The sequence below is a fragment of the Talpa occidentalis genome, unplaced genomic scaffold, assembly GCF_014898055.3.
Source record: "Talpa occidentalis isolate TD23 unplaced genomic scaffold, MPIMG_talOcc4v2.1 talOcc4.14, whole genome shotgun sequence".
Lineage (NCBI taxonomy): Eukaryota > Metazoa > Chordata > Mammalia > Eulipotyphla > Talpidae > Talpa > Talpa occidentalis.
In genome coordinates, this window is record NW_023601433.1 from 74,922,825 (window position 1) to 74,941,765 (window position 18,941).

Below are 18,941 nucleotides of genomic sequence, written 5' to 3' on the forward strand. Positions count from 1 at the left end.
CGGCCTGAATGGACGGGCCCCTCCGGCAGGGGCGGGGTAAGGCCCAGGATGGCTCCCCAGCGCCGGGGGTTTGATTCCCGGTCTCGCTGTCCAGTCCGCAGCACGTGGGGGGACATCTCCGAATCCGCACCTCCGCCCCCCAGAAGGGCCCCGCGGCGTGAGTGGGGCTCAGGTGCGGGCACCTGGCTCTTCTCCTGGCGGGGGCGCCCGACCCCCCGGGGCTCCTTCCGGGTTGGCAGCGGCGGCGCAGGGGGCGGGGGGCCGCGCGCGGGGCCGGGCGAGGCCGGATCGCGCCCCCGCCCCGCGCCCGCCTCCCGCCCGCCTCCTGCCGCTGCTCCGGGAGCCGCGAGCCGCGCGTCCGGGGCGACTGGCGGGCGGGCGGGCGGGGACGGCAGGCTGGGGGCGGCGGGCGCCGGGGGCCGCGCGGAGGGCCCCGGGCGCAGCATGGGCGGCCCGCGGGCCTGGGCGCTGCTCTGCCTCGCGCTCCTGCTCCCGGGGGGCGGCGCCGCGTGGGGCGTCGGGGGAGCCCCGTTCTCCGGACGCAGGTAAGGACGGCCCCGCCAGCACCTCTGCGGCCCGCCGCCGGGGCTGGCCCGGCACCGGCTCCAGGTGCCCCCCACACCCGGCTCCAGGTGCCCCCCACACCCGGCTCCAGGTGCCCCCCACACCCGCCCGCCGGGTCTCTGCGCGAGTCCGGGCTGAGGACGGGGACCCTGTCCCCCCCACAGAGCCAGCCCCGCATTGCGCTCCCGGCTGTCCGGCGGAGGCTCCTGGCGAGCAGGGGTCCGCTGCTCCCTGGGTCCAGAGCCAGCAGCCCCCAACGCCCGCGAAACGCCCACCACTTCACCCCTAGAACCCCAGAAAAGGGGGGGAGGGGCAAAACGAAGACGTCTCCCCGAAGCCCAAAAGCGCCCCTCTCTCTGAACATAGAAAAGATCCAGGACACCCCCAGCTGACTCTTGGGGATCCCCCTCCCTTTTCTCTGCTCCTGGCATTTTTTTTTTTTTTTCAGTACCCCAGCTATTTATTTCCCTCAGAGGAGGAAGGCTGGGGTGGGGCTTCGGAGCCGCGGGTCAGTGCTGGCCCCCAGGGACCTGGCATTTTGGACAGAGCCGGGAGGGAGCGCTCTGACTTCCTGCGGCGCGCGGGGGACGCCGGCTGTGCAGGCGCGTGGGGACCGTCTCCCCTGCTCGGGAGGCGGCCCCTTCTGCACTCTGTGGTGGGGAGCACTGCCAGGACCGAGGGGGTGGGGAGCACTGCCCCATTCAGCGGATGAACAAACTGAGGTCTCGGAATTCACGTGCTCAGGGACCGTTAATAGAAGCTTCTAGGCTCAGGCACTATTAATAGAAGAGCTGGGAGTCTGATCTGTCTTTCTGGCCTTGATGACGTGTTTGAACCAGACCCCGCCCCTGGTTGTCCCCTCTGCAGGGCCAGCCCAGTTGTCTGAGGCACACAATGCGGAGTAGCCAGGCCTTTTCATCCCATTCAAAGGCCTGCCTGGCCCCCACCCCCTGCGGCCTCATTTCTTTACTTCTTTTCAGAAATGCCTCTTCCCTCGTGGTCAGGGGCCAGCATGCCTCTGCTAGGCTAGCAAGAGCAGGTGACATAGACAAGGCTGGAGTGAGGGGACGGATGCCAAAAGAGCAGTTGAGACAGGGCTGGAATAGTGGCAGATGTCACAGCCATCACCTGCTGCCTGCTGGCCATAGTTTTCCGGGCTGGGCATTTTACCTGCCTCTGTCACCTCCAGAATCTTCCTGACTGCCAGAGACACATGCGTTTTTGTGGTCTTCGTTTCACAAAGGAGAAAACCGAGGCTCGGTGAGGGAAGATGACCTGCCCAGGATGTTAGCCCCCAGTTCAGATACTAAGTTAGCCCCCAGGATGTTAGCCCCAGATACTAAGATGACCAAGTCTCTGATTGGAATTCCCTGTGTCAGACTCAGGATGGTGGCTGAGAAGACTTAAGACCCGGACTGCCCTCCAGCCAGTCCAGGGCAGGGTCTCCCAGCACATGTTTTTCACCCCCAGGTCTTCCTTATGGGAACAGGACGGTGACTTATGTCCCTGGGGACTGGTACCCCATCTGTTCCTAGAAGGCTCACAGCTCTGAGCCTCACGCATGCCCGTGGACAACACTGTTGTTCCTGGTTTACAAATAAAACAGGCCTAGAGGCAAAGTGGAACCTCAGTCCCGCCAGCTAGTTTCCCATTCCAGTGTCTTTTTTCCAGCATCCCCCCACGCCCCAAGAAGGAGAGGGGTTGTCAGCTTGAGGGACTGGAAAAGGTTTGCAGGGCATGGTTGGAGTTAGGGGCTCTGGCTCCTAACAGGGTTATATTCTTGACTCTGTGGGTCACACTCAGGCAGGTCATGTCACATCCCTGGGTCTGTTTCTTTGCGTTTCCCTCTTTCCTCTCTTTGTGCCCTGCTCACAAGCTTGTTCTGAGGGTGGACAGTCCCCATGGGAAGGCCTGGTGCCTGACTCTCATAGGGTCATTGCTGCTATTGCCAACATTAGGTGGGGAAGGGGACCCCTACTCCAGGAGTCTGTGGTCTTCTGCTGCCAGAACCTCTCCTTGTGGCCCCAGCCCAGCATCGTTGGATACAGCAAGGGGCTGTCATGCTCCATCAGCCTCCTTCCACCTCCAGCCTGGAGCCTCAGGCACCCTTTGGCAGCCAAGGGACAGAGGCAGAAAAGAGGCTTTGTGCCTGGGGAGGGGGAGGCCTGGGAAGGCATCCAAGGAGCTGCCCCCAGCCCCAGGAATGTGGCAAGACTTTGAGACCCCCGGAAACTGGGTGCCCAGGGACTGTGCTGAGCTGCCTTGGCTTGCCACTGCCCCTATCCGCCTCCCAAGTTCCTGCTGGGGCGGCTTTCTGCCCCCCTGAAGTCCCTTCCAGCCTGCATCCTATTTCTTTCAACGACCCCTCTGTGACTCTGGAGTTGAAGCCGTCACCAGCATCCTGGCCCAGATTTCTTCCCCATGGAGTTCTGGCATCCTTGGGACCATTCCTAGCACCAAGGAGAGTGGAGCATTCCTAAATGGATGGCGTCTTCCCCAGCCCTCTGCACAGAGCTCAAGTCCCAGCTCTCTGCCCACATGCGTGAACGGGGCAAGTGACTTACCTTGGCACCTGTTTTGCCCTCTGAATGTCTCATAGTCAAGACCTTGTGTAGAAGGCATTGTGACAATGTTCCCAAGCCCCAGGGCCACAGCGGCCTGGTATGGGGCCAGTGTCACAGTCCAAGAACAAGAACTAGCAGCTGTGTGCTTTGGGAGATTCTGCCCGAGGAGATTCTGCTATCCCCATCTGTAGATGGACAAAGTGAGGCCCGCTGAGCATCAGGGCCTGTGTAAGGTCACTGAGTTAGGGAGCAGGAGAGTCAGGATGGAAACATCACCTCCAGTGTGGGGTTCTGGTTTTAGTCACCCCACCCCCACCCTGTACGCCTCCTGTCTTTCCTCTCCTTTTCAATGCAGCCCTTGGCTCCCCTGGCCTCCTTGGTTGCCTTCTGCAATTAGGCCTTATCACTGTTCCAGATCACATCCCTGGGCCCTGTGGAGACAAAGTCCCCTGGGCCCCTCATGGCAGGAGGTAGAGGGCAGGTGGGGGAGCCCTCGTGGGGGTGACTGATGCCAAGCTAAGCTGGTCTGGCCTGTTTTCTCTCCTCCCTGCAGCCTTTGGGGGCCCAGGAGTTGCTGAGTGGGCAGAGTGGCAGGCTCAGGAGAGAAGTGCTACCCCCTCCCAGCCCCTGCCATGGCCCATGCCACAGGAGGTGGGCCTGGAGCAGCTTGTCACCAATCAGGACACTGGAAAGGAAGTCCCCCAGATGTAGCGGGTTAGAGGCGGGGCTTCCAGGTATTAACACCCACCTCAATAAACTCTAGTACTGCCTCTTTGGCACAGGGCCTCCGTTAGGTCTTGGTCATTCAGTCATTCAGCAGACCTCCCTGAGTGCCTGGGACTGAGCCCTATACTGGTCCCTGCCAATGCCCTCCCCCAGCTTACCTGAGAGGAAACTAGGAGGTACGGCTGTGAGTATGTGAGGGGTCTCCTGGGAGTGCCCTGGCCAGCCTGGGGCCTCAAGACTGAGACCCTAAGAATGAATAGGAGTATTGAGGGTGTGGGGGTGGAGGAGGAGGGCTTTCCATGCAGAGGGAAGATCTTATGCAAAGATCTGGGTTGTGGGAGAATTCAGCACCTGGGAAGAAGGTCAAAGAGAGAAGGCATGAATGTGTGGGAGAGGCAGGCAGCGTGCAGGACAGGGCTTGCAGGCAGTGGCGGCTGTGGTGGGCTGTGCTCTCCAGGCAGGTGGTGGCACCATTCAACCCGTGCTTTAGAGAGAGCTGTCCCGCTGCCCCCGGAAAGTGGACGGAAGGGCAAGGGTGTGGCAGTCAGGCTGGAACCCTGTGGAGGAGCTGGGGCTTATCCTGGAGATAGGAGGGCTGGGGTCTTCAGGGCCAGGGAGGAGTGGTGTGGTTATTGGTGACCTCAGGGAGAGGGAGAGCTGTGCTGACCTTGAACCTGGCCCGAGTGTGTAAAATGTCTGCTCAGTGGGCTGCCAGCTCCATGTCTCCTAAGCAGGAGATTCACGCAAACTGCAGCTTGTGGGAAATGAGCTAGCAACATGGAAAAGATTTAATTAAGGAAGGGGGGAAATTGTCTTCTCTACCTTGCCCCCCGTATAAAGAGGGGGCAGGCAGCTCAGGCAATTGTGAGCGCTCACAGACCCACCTCCCACCGCCTACTCCAGGGGCTCGGGAGGCAAAGTGTGTGCATGGGTGTGTGTGAGGACACAGGGCCCTGCGTCTGCAGGTGTGGGGTGCAGGGAAGACAGTCATTTCTGTCGCTACGTGATCTGCTTGGCTTGCTTGTGTGCTGATGTGGGTGTGTGTATACAGGCACGTGGGCATGCATGTTCAGGAGCTGTGAGCACATGTGTCTATGCGTGTGTGCCTGTGCATCTGCATGTGTGCTCACCATGTGCATAGTGATGTGTGGGCACACATTTGCATGCATGTGCCTGTGTGTGTGTGCATCTGTCCACTGGCATCAAGTCTGAATTCCGGGTCCAGGAACGCCCTCCTTTATCTAGAGATTCTGACTGTCCTTTGCCCAGGCTGCCCCCTTCTCCCTCCCTCCTTCTCCCATTCAGAGTTCCTGGGCCAGCGTGGGGGAAGTCCCTCACGCTTCAGGGAGACTCCTAAATTTATACCCCAAGTTTCATGCCTTTTTCTTGTGAGTATCTGCGACGACATCGGTTTCCCAAAGAGGTTATGTCCTCTCCCTGAAACAAAACCCTGACGGTTTCAAAACTGCAGCACTAGAGGCCCAGAAACTCTAAAGGGTGTGTGTGGGAAGATCTTTTAAAAATGAATCGTTTTAAACTTCCACCAGCTCTTTAGGAGAAACATTTCCGGCCTGAAGTTGAGTGCTAGCTTCGGGTCACCTGGACCTGAGTTCCAGGTATGCTGTGCTGCTCCCATGGGTGCCTAGGGCACATCCTGGAACCCAGAGCCTCAGCCTTCCGTGGGTAAAGCGGAGCTTGTGGCTGGGTGCATGGGAGGCCCTGGGCACAGCTCCTGGCAGCAGGTGTGATGAGCAAGGTGCTGTGAGCACAGGAGCTGGAAGGGAAGGGAATCCCCTCCCCACCCCCCAGAGGTGCCCCTGATGTGAGTGGTGATTTCCCCTAAATCAGGCTCACTCTTGCATGTATGTAGATGTGAATACACACATATAAATAGTCATTTGGTTTTCTCTCCTTTTCTTATTTTAGTAGGAATGCAACTGCTCTCTAGCTTTCAGTTTGCACATGTTTTATTCCCTTAACCAGGCTGGGTGGTCTGCACATCTCCACCTTGGGCTCTGTCACAGCATCTGGTTTTTCAGGTCTTGTGTTGCTGTTTAGCCTACTCCCCATTGTGTGTTATCCCCTGTGCTGCAATAAGCACCTGTCACCTCTGTCCTAGGACACCTGGCCAAGAGCTGTGTTGAGCTCCTGCCGCTTCAATGGGCCGAACAGAAACATCCCTTCTCCCTGCTCCCCCACCTCCGTGCCTTTGGCTAGGCTGTGTCCTCCTGCTTATCAGATTCTTGCACAACACAGAATGCTAGACCTTGGGGTCCCAGAGCAAGCTCATCAACTGGTCCCAGACAAGGACTTTCTCCTTAGGTAGACTGGGGTAGGGGCAGGCAGTAGCCCAGGTGCTGGATTTCACTGATGACAAGCCCCTCTGTGATGGCTGGAACATTCCAGATGCTCAGCGGCCCTCAACTCTGCATGGGGTCATGGACCCTGCATTTTTTGCCAAGCTGGGGGAGGTGCCATTTCAGGTGACCCTTCTTAATCTGAGTCCCCCAACCCACCAGAATTTCCTTTGTGGCCTCTAGCCCAGGGTCCGCAGGCTCCCAGGCTGGCACCTCCACAGAGCCGTAACCCATGGCCCAGGAGATGGGTGCTGAGGTGCTGGGATGGAGTCACTTTCCTGGGTTCAAATCCAACTTTACCATGCGCCAACTCTGTCACCTGAGAAGTTGTTTTTCCTCTCTCTGGGCCTCAGTTTCCTTCCCCATTAAGTGTGTGTGCTTTGGGGGAGGGTGGGTACTACCATGGGAAGATGATATAAATACCTTTAGCAGACAGTAAGTGCTCAATATATGCAGCATAATGTGATTATTAGTTCACATTTGGGCAAGTCAGTCCTCCACGTTTGGAACATCAATTGTGCACCCCGGCTGTCACACAGAACGAACACGAACACAAGATGGGCCTCTCCTCTGGCCTGCCCGGAGAGGGAGGGGCTGACACGTGTCAGCAGCTTAGCTCTGCATGACGGCTGTACAGAGGGCTGCACATCCAGGGTAGGGAACCTTCAGTTCTGCTCTGGTCGGGATGGAGGTGGGACAGGACAAGAGAGAAGTGACCGTGCACTGGGACTTTGAAGGTAGGAGGTGTCCGTTAGGGAGAAGGGGGATGGGTGCTCCAGGCGGGGGCCCAGCATGAGCAAAGTCCTGGAGGTCAGAGATCCATGGCCCGTGTGGCCCTGGAGACCCAGGGGATGGGGCTAGGCAGGGGAGGGCAAGGCTAGGTTTCCACTTGATGACATTCTCTAGGGAGAGCCAGAGGGGAAAGGCGGAGGGGCCATTGCTGTTGTCCAGGCGGGAGGCAGGGGGCAGTAGTGACCTGGATGGTCAGGATGGAGAGAAGAGATGTTGAGGAGAGGGAGCCTCAGGGAGGACACCCTGTTCCCATCTTGCCCCCTGCAACTCATCCTTCAGGAGCCCCCAAGAGCACCCTGCACGGCCATCCCCTCTAGACCAGCACAGGCAGCACCGAGATTCCCATCGGGGCTCTGAGAGCTCTGGAGTCTCTCTGCCAGGAGACTTAGGGGTTCCTGGAGATAACACGGGTCTCTACCTGTGCTCTCAGAGGCCTTGGCAGGGGTTTATGCATGGCCCCTGAGCTCGTTCTCTGTGGATCTATTTCAGAAACTGGTGCTCGTACATAGTGACCCGCACGATCTCATGCCACGTACAGAATGGTACCTACCTTCAGCGAGTGCTGCAGAATTGCCCCTGGCCCATGAGCTGCCCAGGGAACAGGTAAGTGAGCCGGTGGTAGAGAGGGAGCTAATGACATTCCAGGTTGAGACACAGCTTGAGCAAAGGCCTGGGGTGGGACTGCATCAAGAACGCGGGGAAAGGAATGCTGGGACCCCAGGGGTGAGTGAGGCAAAGGGAACCTTACCCTCTGCCCACTCAGCACCTCCCCTTGTGCTCTTGAGCTTCCTGGGGGAGGGAGTCCACCGTCCACCCATGTGCCTTCTCTCAGTGAGTGTTCATTGTTGGGGACAGGCCTTACAGGGCTGTCTTAAGGGGCTACCTGCCCAGATGGTATCCAGATCCCCCCACTGGGAGGCTGGGAGGGAGTGGAAGAGCCGGGTCCTCACATGTAAGAGAGACGCTCCCTGGGGCCCTGGAGGTGGTAGAGGCCCCGGAGACCCTGGGTTTGTTCTCATGGACAGTGGGAGAGGGTGTGGAAGACCCTGTCTGAGCTGGGCCCCCTGGGCACTCTTTCAGCTACAGAACCGTGGTGAGACCCACGTACAAGGTGGTGTACAAGACGGTGACTGCTCGAGAGTGGAGGTGCTGCCCCGGGCACTCGGGGGCGAGCTGCGAGGAAGGTAGGACTGCCAGCTGGCTCCTGGAGGTGCAGGCCAGGTGCAGGCCAGGTGCGTCCCCTGGTGCGTGGGAAGGAGAGGTAAACAGTGGCTGGTCGTAGATGCTGCAGTGCACCATCAAGTGCACCCTGGGGCTTGCTGCATAGAGTTAGTGCCAGCTATGCCCTTGGTGTTGAGCTCCTGCCCCGCGGGGCCCTCAGGGCTCTTGGAGGATCTTCATACACATGGTGTGGCTCTCTCCTTAAGTCATGACATCCCGGCCTTTCCAAACTTGGGGAAAACCCATGCAGACGTTCCCATGGGATGTGGCAACAGATAACGCCTGGAAGCAACGTGCCTCTGGGTGAGTGGAGACTTGTACCCATCCTGCAGGTGGCGAAACCGAGGTCAGTAAGGTGAGGGGCACACAGCTCCCCTGTGACAGTCAGGATTTAGGGAGGGAAGATGTGACCAGGTGCCTGGTGTGGAGTGTGCTCCAGCAGAGGGACCCCTCTCACCTCACCCCCTCTTCTCTGCATGCACCAAGGGTGGCTCAGGGCCAAGCACCCAGCAGGGGAACAGAGGAGGCCTCCAGGAGCCAGCACACTAGACCTGGAGTCTCCTCTCCCCACAGGCACCTGCCTCTTTGAGGGCATCCATCCCCACGACCTGGCTGAACACAGTGAATATAAGTTTGGGGGTACTGGGGGCTGCATTCCCAAGAATGTCCCTAAAGGGGATGGACTGGCATAGAAGCAGCTCCAGACCTAGGCTGTGGACACGTCAGTGGAGATTCTCTCCAGGGTTCTGACCCCAGAGTACCACATTGATGTGAATGCAGATCACAAGACCTCCAGAAACAGAGGTGTGAAGCACGCCTCCCCGTCAGGGGACGCTAACAGAGTCACTGTGTTTGGTGCTTCCCAAGAGACTTACACACTTCACCTCCCGGAGACCTGACCAGCTCCAGTCCACAGTGGGTGTCCGAGGCCTGGAGAGATGGGTCCAGGGCCCAGAGTCACTCCGGGTAGGGCCAGAGCTCACCAGGAAGTGGGCCACAAAGGGAACCTGATGGTTTCAAGTGGGCTGGGAGAATCCTCGACAGAGCTGGGGAAGAAAAGCCGATGGGAGAGGGAGCTGCCCGAGCCACAGCAGGTGTTTTGGGCCCAGAGACAGCTATGAAGGCCAGGATGGGGCTGGGAAGGGAGATGTGAAGGGAGCCGGGAAAGCACCCTCCCCTCCCTGCTGGGGGAAAGCAGGAAAGCAGAAGGGCCCCAGGGACAGAAAGAGAGCCAGGGGGCTGCTGCCGAAGAGGCCACCTGGGCCTAGGAGGGCTGCCCCAGACCAAGGCCACTTTGTCCCTGACTCCCCTCTCAAGGACAGAAAACCCCAGTCCTTGGGACCATCATGGAGCGGGTGAGGACAGGATGGGTGGGGGCAGAACACATGCCCTTGAGTTCAGCAGCTGGAGGCCAGGCTGAGGGCTAGGGGAACTGCTGATGCAAGGCAGGCCAAGTCGCTCCCCACACCTGCCCACTCCCTCTCAGGTCCCAGCTTGGGGAGGGCTGGGAGTAGCCTGGGTTTTGTGGACCAGCTGTGTGGCCTTGGGCCCGGGACTCCCTGTGCATTGTACAAGTCATTGTGCAAGAGCCTGGGGGGGCAGGGGGTGGCGGGCTGGGCTGGAGGGGAGAGCTGGGAGTGGGGAGCTGCAATTCAGGCAGCTCTCATGCCCACTCGGGTAGACACCCCTTCTCTAAGGGGCCTTCTCTAAAGGGCGGTGCACTTGCCGCAGCCTTGGGTAGCCCCCAGCCTCAGTGCCCTCACCTATGAAATGGGCAGGCTAAAAGAGACTACTCCCAGGGATGTCGCCTCAGGGTAGCACGGCAGCCTGTGGTGCCCTGGGATGAGAGTCGCACAGGAAGGCCTCTCCCCATGCCCATAGGATTGGAGTTGAGTAAAGACATGCTTAGGCCTGAATGTTCTGGAAAACTGCTCTGCCGGGACCATGGGCGTGAGGGGCAGGGAAGCATAGGGACATTGCTGACCACCCGGCCCTGCCCTTCCTCTGACAGCTGGCTGCAGCTGGGCCTCTGGCTGTTTTCCCTGCTGGTGACTGCACTCATTGTCTACGGGGTGCTATGACGTGACCCTGGGGCCATAAAGCTGTGACGTGACCCTGGGGCCATACAGCTGTGTCATCAGGAACGACAGGGCCCAGGGCAGCCTGGGTGAGCCAGAGAGGGAAAAGGAATACCTATCATTCCAGAATCCAGCCCTGCATGAGCTACACTTGGTGCGTGAGCTTCACCTCTCTGAAAGTCACCTGGAATTGGGTGACTTTTCCTCCTCTCTAGCCCTGTCTGGGGGGTTCTGTGGTGGCCCTCAGAGACCACCTCTGAGAACCATTTTTCAGCTGCTCAGCAGAAATGTCTTTGGAGTCTGCAGACTTGATGCTCAGAAGGCCAGCAGATTTCACAGCTGAGTGCTGGTTTTCCCCTCTGCAGAATGGGAATGTTCAGTATTGTACTGATGAGTGGGAATGGTCTCTTTGATGTTCTTGAAAACCCTTGAGGAAGAGGCTGAAATGGCTTCATTTTACAGATGGGGAAACTGAGGCCCAGAGAGACAAAGGGGCTGGTCTGAGATCCCTCACAGCTAGGATGGGGACTGGCCTGACCTAGGATCTGTCAGTGCCTGCTCGCCTTGGGAGGTGGGGCTGCATGGCAGGGAGCCCGGCGGAGGCTCTCACTTGCCGCCTACTCCCTGGCTGCCTGCACCCACCAGGAAAAAAAATAGACGAGGAAGGGCCAAGAATGCTCCATGTGACCTTGTCCCACCCCACCCCTCACCCCCACCCAGTGCCCCAAGCTGGTGGGTTTTGCTGTGGCCTCAGGGTCATCCTGCCTCTGGGGACTCCCTGCAGGAACTCCCTGCCTCTGGGGACTCCCTGCAGGCTAATCTCTCACCTCTCAATCTCATTGTCTAGAGTAGGAGAATAAAGCTCAGAGAGGGTGGGGTCTCACCGAAGGTCACCTTGCAAATAAGCGAGGTGGCCAGGACGCTCTCTCTCTCCACTCTCCAGGACTCTGACCTGAAATCTGCACACCATCCCCCTGCCTCAGGGCTTCCGGCACTGGTAATGTGGAGGACCCTTCCCCATCCTCCTCCTGCTGGGCTCCGTGACTAAGCACTCACGGTATGGTGCCATCATGTTGTGTGCAGAAGATCCAGATGTGGAAATCGAGCTTGGGAGAGGGGAATACTTTGCTCCAGGTCACAGTTAATTCAAAGCCTGTCAGTCTGACCCTGGGTTATTCAGTCCAGCCAGCAGCACTGGCTCCCGGCAGAGAGTGTTCAGACCATGGGGATGAAGCTGGCAGATGCCTCTCCCAGATGGAAAGACAGAGGAGTTAGGGGCTCCTTCGGAGTCCTCTCCCCAGGACTCCACCTTCAGACTGGGTGGCCTCTGGTGCTTCCCGCTCACACTCCCCACTGTCCTTGGCACATCTGTCCCACTCCCTCCACGGACCCCCACGACCCTTGTCCTCTGTGACAGGGAACCAGGGAAAGGAAGTTCGCCCAAGATCACACAGCAAAAAAAGCTTAAGACAGACTGGAGGTTCCACCCAGGTCCTTCTGGCACTGACCGCTCTACCATTGAGGGCTGGGTGCTGCTTCCCTCCTTCACTGGGTGCTCTAACGAGGAGCCGAGTATGGTGCCAAGCCTATGCTTGGGATTCAGAGTCCCTCAAGCTAAACTTTGCACAAATCTACCCGTGTCTACCACCCATCTAGTCCCTTTTGCCTGGGAGGCCTGGCGGCCTCTACTTCTCAACTCTGGCCAGTCTGTTTTCTATCCCCAGTCAGGAGCCCAGCCTCTCCACCCTCGTGGCACCCTATTGATGCACCCCAGCATTACCCTGCCTCCATTTTGCCCCGGACTGCACTGGCCTTCTTACTCCATGGCCTTGGCAGTGGCTATCCACTCTGCCTGCCACCTTCTTGGGGCTCCCAACTGGCTACTGTGGCCCCCACCCTGCTGTCATTATGTTATAGGACAGGGAGAAGGGCAGCCCAAACCCCGCAAACCTGCCTATTCTACATGGGTTCTGCCATCCGCCGCATCAACACAAAACATAGGAGACTTTAATGGGAAGGAACTTTAATAAAACTAGGAAACAATACAGGTAAGGCAAAGAGTCTAGTTTCTAGTCTAGTTTCTAAATGAAGCATCCAGAGTTACCCGTCCCCTCATGGGTAAAAGTCCATCCAAATGGGATTGGCCCAGAGCAAGGCCCCAAGGCCTGCCACAAGTCTAAAGCATCTTCCAGTGGGGACCCACAGAAAAGGGTCACAAACAACTGGACAAGCCCGGAAGGAAAAGAGCAAAATCAACATCAAGATAAAAGCTGCCATGGTCACCTCCCCACGGGTCTCACCCACATCTGTGTCACCCCGTCCACGACCAAAAGACAAGCGCAGCTTCTTCACATGTCTCTAGGCTCCATGCGCCTCCTCCAGGTCTCCTGGCTCCATCCTGCTTCTTTCCTCAGTCTCTTCTGCAGCTTCTCCTCTTCCTGCTCAGCTCCACCCTCCCTTGGGAGGGGCAGGGAACCTCCCCCTTTCCTGGGGACCACCCTGTTGCAATCACAATGGTCTCTCCAGTGCCTGGCAGAATCTGGTGTAAAGTGGGTACATGGGAAATGAATGGGAACCTCATTTTACTGGCAGAAGGGGGCCAGGTGGGACTCGGACTGAGACTTCCCAGAGGCCTGCTAAAGGATTCTTGGGAGCTTCCGGCCCCAGCCCTGACCCCAATCCTCAGCTCAGACCAACAGCAACAAATATTTACATTTACAAAAAAATTCCCAAGAGGAGAATGGGTTGGGATGGGGGAGGCAGCACCACTGTGGCTGCGGTCACAGGACCCAGAAGACCTGGGAGTGACTTGTGAATGAGGGAACCCCTTTCTTAGACCCTCTCCTGAGAAAGTCAGAGGTAGAGGCTATGGACCACCCCAACTTCTCACACCCCCATTCAGGGTTGGAATCCAGTTCCTCCGGTCCTGCCATGTGGACAAGTAGCTTCTCCATTCTGGGCCTTAGTGTTCCAAGGAGGACCCAATGGAAAGGGGGCACTGAGGCTTCTCAGGCCTGGCACTGGGCAGAGAGAAGGGCAGCTGCATTTGGGGGCAGCGGGCTAGAAACTGCAGGTGGCACAGACCTTGTGGAGGTCAGGACAAGGAGACATCAGAGCTTCAAGGGGGGCTTTGAGAGTGTCCTGGGGTGATCACTGGTGCCCTGGTCTCTCCTGCGAAGGCTTCCTGGACAAGGTGACATGGGAGCGTCAGCTACAAGAATTGGAGTGGGGGAGCTGTGTGTGTTGGGACCCCTTTAGTGGTGGGAAGTGACCCAAAGTCAGGCTCCCAGAGTGAAGGTGGGGTTTGTGGTGCCCAGACCAACCAGGAACTCCTGAGGGGGTGAAGCTGGGGCTGGGGCTCCCGAGGATGGACCACCCCGCGGGGGCCTGCCCCAGGGGCCGGGCTCAACACCACTCTGTCCTGCAGGAAACCTCCCCCAACCCACGGCTTTTTCCTTAGTGGAATTTTGTGGGGGGAGGGCCATTTGACAACCTGGTTTGTCCTTTAAGTATTTCTTCCATTTGCCAGAATGTGGGGCATATTTTTTGTGAATCCTGAATTCAGAGCCAATATTTTCTGGCCTTTTTGACAGTTTTGTTATTTCTTTAAAACTTTTTTTTTTTTTTTTTAACTCCCATGTAGTTGGAGCCAGTTCTGTCTGCCTTGCTGGTCAGGCCTTGTTTTCGTTTGTGCTTCTGGTCCTCTCTGGCTCCTAGTGAAATATCCAAAAGCAAACTGGCCGTAACAGAATTTCCAACCACAAGTTCACAGATTCTAAGTCGGGGACACCCCGGTGCCACAGTAACAGAACTTTAAACTCACTTTCAAGACCGTTGTGTCTGCCATCCATCTTATTTTGATTTTATTTGCTTGTTTTAAGTTCATTTTCAGACAGTGATTCAGCAACAAATGGTTTATTTGTTGAGGCCCTACTGCGTGCGGGCACTTTTCCAGGTTGGACACAAGACAGATGAAGCCCTGGTGGGGCCTCGTATTCCAGCCCGGGGGCGGACAGTCAGCAGTAGACTGGGGAACTGGCACAGCAGATGCCAATTTAGAGGGTGGAAAGAGCCATGGAAAAAAAGGGAAAACGATAGCAGCGTGGTGGGAAGAGTAGGCAGGGGAGATGCTTTGCCAAAGCTTCATCCCCAAGAAAATTCAAACTTGCACAGGGCTGGAGGGATGGCGGCTTCTTTTGTTCGGCCTCTTAGAAAGCGTCATAAAATGGCACGTTACAGCTTCACCTGGGAGCAAAGAGGATGAGGAGGGCCCGGGGAGGCCATTCTCAGGAGGCAGGGGCCTCTCAGCCTCTGCCCAGTGGGACTCGGGCACTAACATGAGGTACCAGGTGGCCCTGGAGGTAGACTAATCTGGGTTCAAATTCAGGCTTCAACCTTCAGGTGGACTCTTGACCGCTCCGCTTCCTCTGCCCCATTCAGGGCCCCTCCCCGCCCCCCCTCAGCGAGAGAGCTTCATACTCACTCAGCCATTTATCTGAGCATGGGGGGCAGTGCAGAGCTGCTCAGTGCCTCAGTTTCCATGTGTTTAAAGTGGGGGTGATACTAGCATTCATTCCCGGGTTTTGTGAGGATTCTGAATGAACACGGTATATGTGAAGTGCTCAGAATGGGCCAGGCCCAGAGTAAGTGCTAAACAAATGTTAGCTGATGTTGCCTACCGCGTAGGATCCAGCGGGACTGCATAAAGCACTTCACACTGGGCATGGCTTTTGGTGGCATCCTCCCTCCACCCACCCTACCCAGAGAACCACCCCCTCACCCCCCCACACCCCCCACCACTGACTCTGCCCCAGTGGCCTGGGCTGCCAACCCACCTTTCTGTGTCCTGGGTGAGATTTACCCCCTGCACCAGGGCAAGTCACTGGCCCAGGAGGGCATACTGGGGATACACGCCCAGTCTGAGCGAAGGCCCCGTGGTGGGACCCAGAGCAGAGTCTGGCAGTCTCTCTGCTGGGGCCTGGCCAGAGGGACCCGTCTGGTTTGAGTTCCTGGCGCCTCTCACTCCCTGTACCAACCCACAGCCTGGCTTTGAGCTGCCAGGCCTGTGCCTTATTTGGGTCTTGTCTCCCCCCAGACGACACTTCGTGACCTTAAAAGGCAAGCGGGGGGGGGCGGGAAGCAGAGTGGAGCAGTTGCCACTCCTGACTCCAGAGCCCTTCCAGCTGCACCCCCCAATCCTGGCTTAGCCAGAATGTCCCTCCAGCTGTGGAGAAAACCAGGCCCCTTAAGCCACACCAGCCTGAGCAGCCTGTTCCTCGTGGGGGTGGCAGTGGGGGGTGGGTCCCCTTGCCTTCCCAGGCAGCCAGCCTCCCTCTGGTTTTCATTTAAAACCAGGGCTGGATCCACTTCACTGCCCACCAAGGGGGCAGGGCAAGAGCAGACAGTGATATTGCAGCTGTGGCTTACTAAACACCTACTGTGTGCCAGATCCTGTGTGTGCACAGTGGATCTTTTGCACAAGGCCAACCTCAGGTTTCACACCAGCTGAGGAGGTACAGAAGCCTCAAGATCCCATTTAACAGATGGGAAAATAGGTTCAGAGAGGAGAAGTCACACAGGTCAGCAAGTGGAAGGGCTGGGACCCCACCTTGCATGTGGCTCTTCCCGTGCAGCCTGCCCGGATGGCTGCCCCTCTCGCTAGCCCCATCAAGTTGGCAGCCTGTTCTGGCCCATCCGGGTTCATTCTGTGTGACCCAGGTAAACTGCTCCACCTCTCTGGGCCTCTGTCTCAGGTTAAGTTAAGGGGAGCAGGGAACCCTGTTGGGGCTACGATGGAGATGGGAGCATCTGGCAGGATAAGATGGGGGCGAAGCAGCAGGGATCTCACCCCCTGTCCTTCAGTTGCAGGCGCCTCTGGCTTCATCGAGCCAGGGTGGTCAGGCAACACCATGCGGCGGATGGCGCTTCGGCCCACAGCCTTCTCAGGTGGGTCCTGGGGTGACTGCTTGGGGTCCTCCTGGGCTGGAGAGGGGTCTGGAGGGGCAGGGACAATTTAATAACTGTTCTGAAACCCAGCGGGGTCCAGCAGCACAGGGTCAGGGATAACCCCTGCCTTTGCCCACCCTGAGCTGGAAAGAAAACTGGGAGGGGGACAGGAAGGGCCCCAGGGGAACATCTGACCTGGATCTAGGTACCCCAAGACCCGTGACCTCTGAACTCTTGTAGACACACCCACTTTCCCTTTTTTACTTAAATTATCTGAGTGTCTGCGATGTTCGAGGCACCATGCCAGGTGCTTTCCATCATCAACTTGTTTGAACCTCACAGCTGTCCCCCCACCCCAGGAAGGTATCATTGTCCCAATTTTAAAGAGGAGGAAGCTGATGGTCAGAGAGGGGGCATGCCCTGCCCAAGGCCCCCACTGCCAGGAAGGGGCAGCACCGGGACTGGACTCCGGGCTTTGTGCTTGTTAAGCACTCACTCCACCCTTGCTCTGAGCTCGGTGTCCTCTGGTGTGAACCGGGTGACACTGGAACCATAGCACCAGGGGGAGGCCTGGAGACCTGCAAGCAAGTGCTCAGCCAGTGCCCTGCAGCTGAGGAACAAAGCCCTCGCGACAGCCTGGCTTTGTTGAGGAGACAGAGGCGCTGGACAGCGGTTCAGGAGGGGGTGTCAAAGGGTGGTACCTCTGAAGCAGTCTGTCCACACTAGGTTAGTCCCAAAGCCCACAGGCCCAGGCCAGCCCTACTCAGGTGGGAAACAGCTGGATTTCCCACCCTGGCTTCCCGGAAAGGAGTGACTTTGGATGCAGAGGCTGCAGGAGTCTGTCCCCTGGCTCTGCTCTGGGAGAAATGGTCCATTCTGGGGGTGCTGGAGCCAAAGGAGACCTGCAGGGCCTGGTCCCCCCTGGACCCACTGTGACTCAAGTCCCTTCCCTAAGGTGAGCTACCTAGTGGGTTAGGGTCATCAGGCATCTGTCCCTTCCCTCCATCCTGCCTCTGGGGCTAAGGGGCTTCAAGGGGAAACCTGGGACCGCTGACCCCACTCCTCCTCCCCCCTCCCTGCAGGTTGTCTCAACTGCAGCAAAGTTTTGGAGCTGACTGAGCGGCTGAAGGTGCTGGAGGCCAAGGTGAGCAGCTGCCCCCTCCTCCAGCCTCCCCGCCCCCACTCCTGCACCCACCATGCTCAGTGTGCCCACAGTGCAGATCTGAGCAGCTATTCAGCACCCATGCGCAGGAACCACCCATGCCAGGCAGCAACCACCCTCGCATTGCCCACCTAGCCTTTTCGGTCTCCCCTCCAGTGCCCCTCCTCAGGAAACCTGGGCAGACACAGTCAGACAGCCTGGCCTGCTCTTCCTCTAGGAGACCTGAGAAGATTCCCCCATGCACCCTATCCCCACCCACCCCGGACAGATATGCATAGCTACCCCCAGAACTTGGGGATGGATCCCCTCCTAGCCCCTGTCACCTTCATCCTTTGTCCCCTTCCCATAATACTGTCTTGCCAGCTTCAAAAGCAAAATATCTACTGCCCTTCCCAAATTATATGAAGATTAAATGGTTTTAGCAATTGAAAAATAGGTCATTAAAAATTTAAAAACGTGAGAAACCCAGCACAAAGCCATTCAATCATCTTGCCTGTGCCCCTAGAGAGAGCACCTGTCAGCATGTAAGCATCTGTTCTTCCAGATTTTCTAAAAGACACATACACATTCCATCTACCTATCTTCCTACATCATTCCCTCCTCTGGGAAACTGTCTTAAGGAAATAGATGTGGAGGCCTCCCTGGTGGCACAGGGGTTAACGACATAGTGCTATCAATCTAGCTGGCTATCGCTAGCCACTGTAGCACGTGTTCAGTCCCCAGCCAGGGAGCCACCTACATGGCGCAGCAGACCTCTCCTGTCTCGCCCGCTGCTCCCCTCGGCAGTATATTCCAGTCAGTCTGCCTGTTCTGCTCCCCGCTCTGTCTCTGGTGAGTCCTCTCACACACCCCACCCCACACCTTTGGCCTACACCCCAGTTCTTATACACATAAATAAATAAATCTTTTTTTAAAAAAGGGAAATTAGATGTGAAGTTGTTTGTCAAAGTGCTAAATATTAAAAGTGAAATTGGAAAATCAGACAACAGAAGTGGTGGTCGCATAATTGGGGAGCAAGTCTCTGTGGAATACTAGACAGCCATTAACCACGCCTCTATTTTCTAACATGAAAAGATGCCCCAGTGAATCCAGCGGAGAAACCAAACTTTCAGACAATATGTGCTAGAACCCAGTTACAAGGAATGAGAACCCCAGAATCCCACACTCTCCCCCAAGCTCCTACCCAGAAGGAGCCAGCCTGAGGGACAACTCAGTCCCAGATCTGAGTTTCAGCTTTTCTGAGGTCCGCTTATCCCCCACAGCCCAGTCAGGGGGCACTCTGGCCTCTATTTCATCCTCAGTCAGCAGCTGGCTGGGGTGGGGGCTGGGGGGAGGTGGTGACCTTTAGAATCTTCCCCACACTGGGTTCAAAAGTGAATTCTACATACACATGTCAGGGCCTTATGTCAGAGCCTCCCCACTTTCCAAACTTCCCTCCAGATTTCCTGAAAAGTCTTTTGGCCATAACCACCTGGTGCTTTAAAAAACCAAGAGAAATTTCACATCATTTGCACAGGCAAGTGTAAGAAAA

The 18,941-nt window shown here is 57.3% G+C and overlaps 1 protein-coding gene across 9 annotated transcripts in view; it reads left to right on the top strand.

Moving 5' to 3' along the window:
* The first annotated feature begins 444 nt into the window (after positions 1–444).
* The window catches only part of EMID1 (EMI domain containing 1), a 40,901-nt gene continuing 22,404 nt past the window's right edge, over positions 445–18,941 (top strand). For all 9 annotated transcript variants that reach the window (XM_037510822.2, XM_037510819.2, XM_037510820.2 and 6 more), the window contains exons 1-5: positions 445–545; positions 7,493–7,606; positions 8,084–8,187; positions 16,165–16,248; positions 17,331–17,392. In XM_037510822.2, the coding sequence (XP_037366719.1) occupies positions 445–545; positions 7,493–7,606; positions 8,084–8,187; positions 16,165–16,248; positions 17,331–17,392 (465 nt within the window). The remainder of the gene's footprint in view (positions 546–7,492; positions 7,607–8,083; positions 8,188–16,164; positions 16,249–17,330; positions 17,393–18,941) is intronic.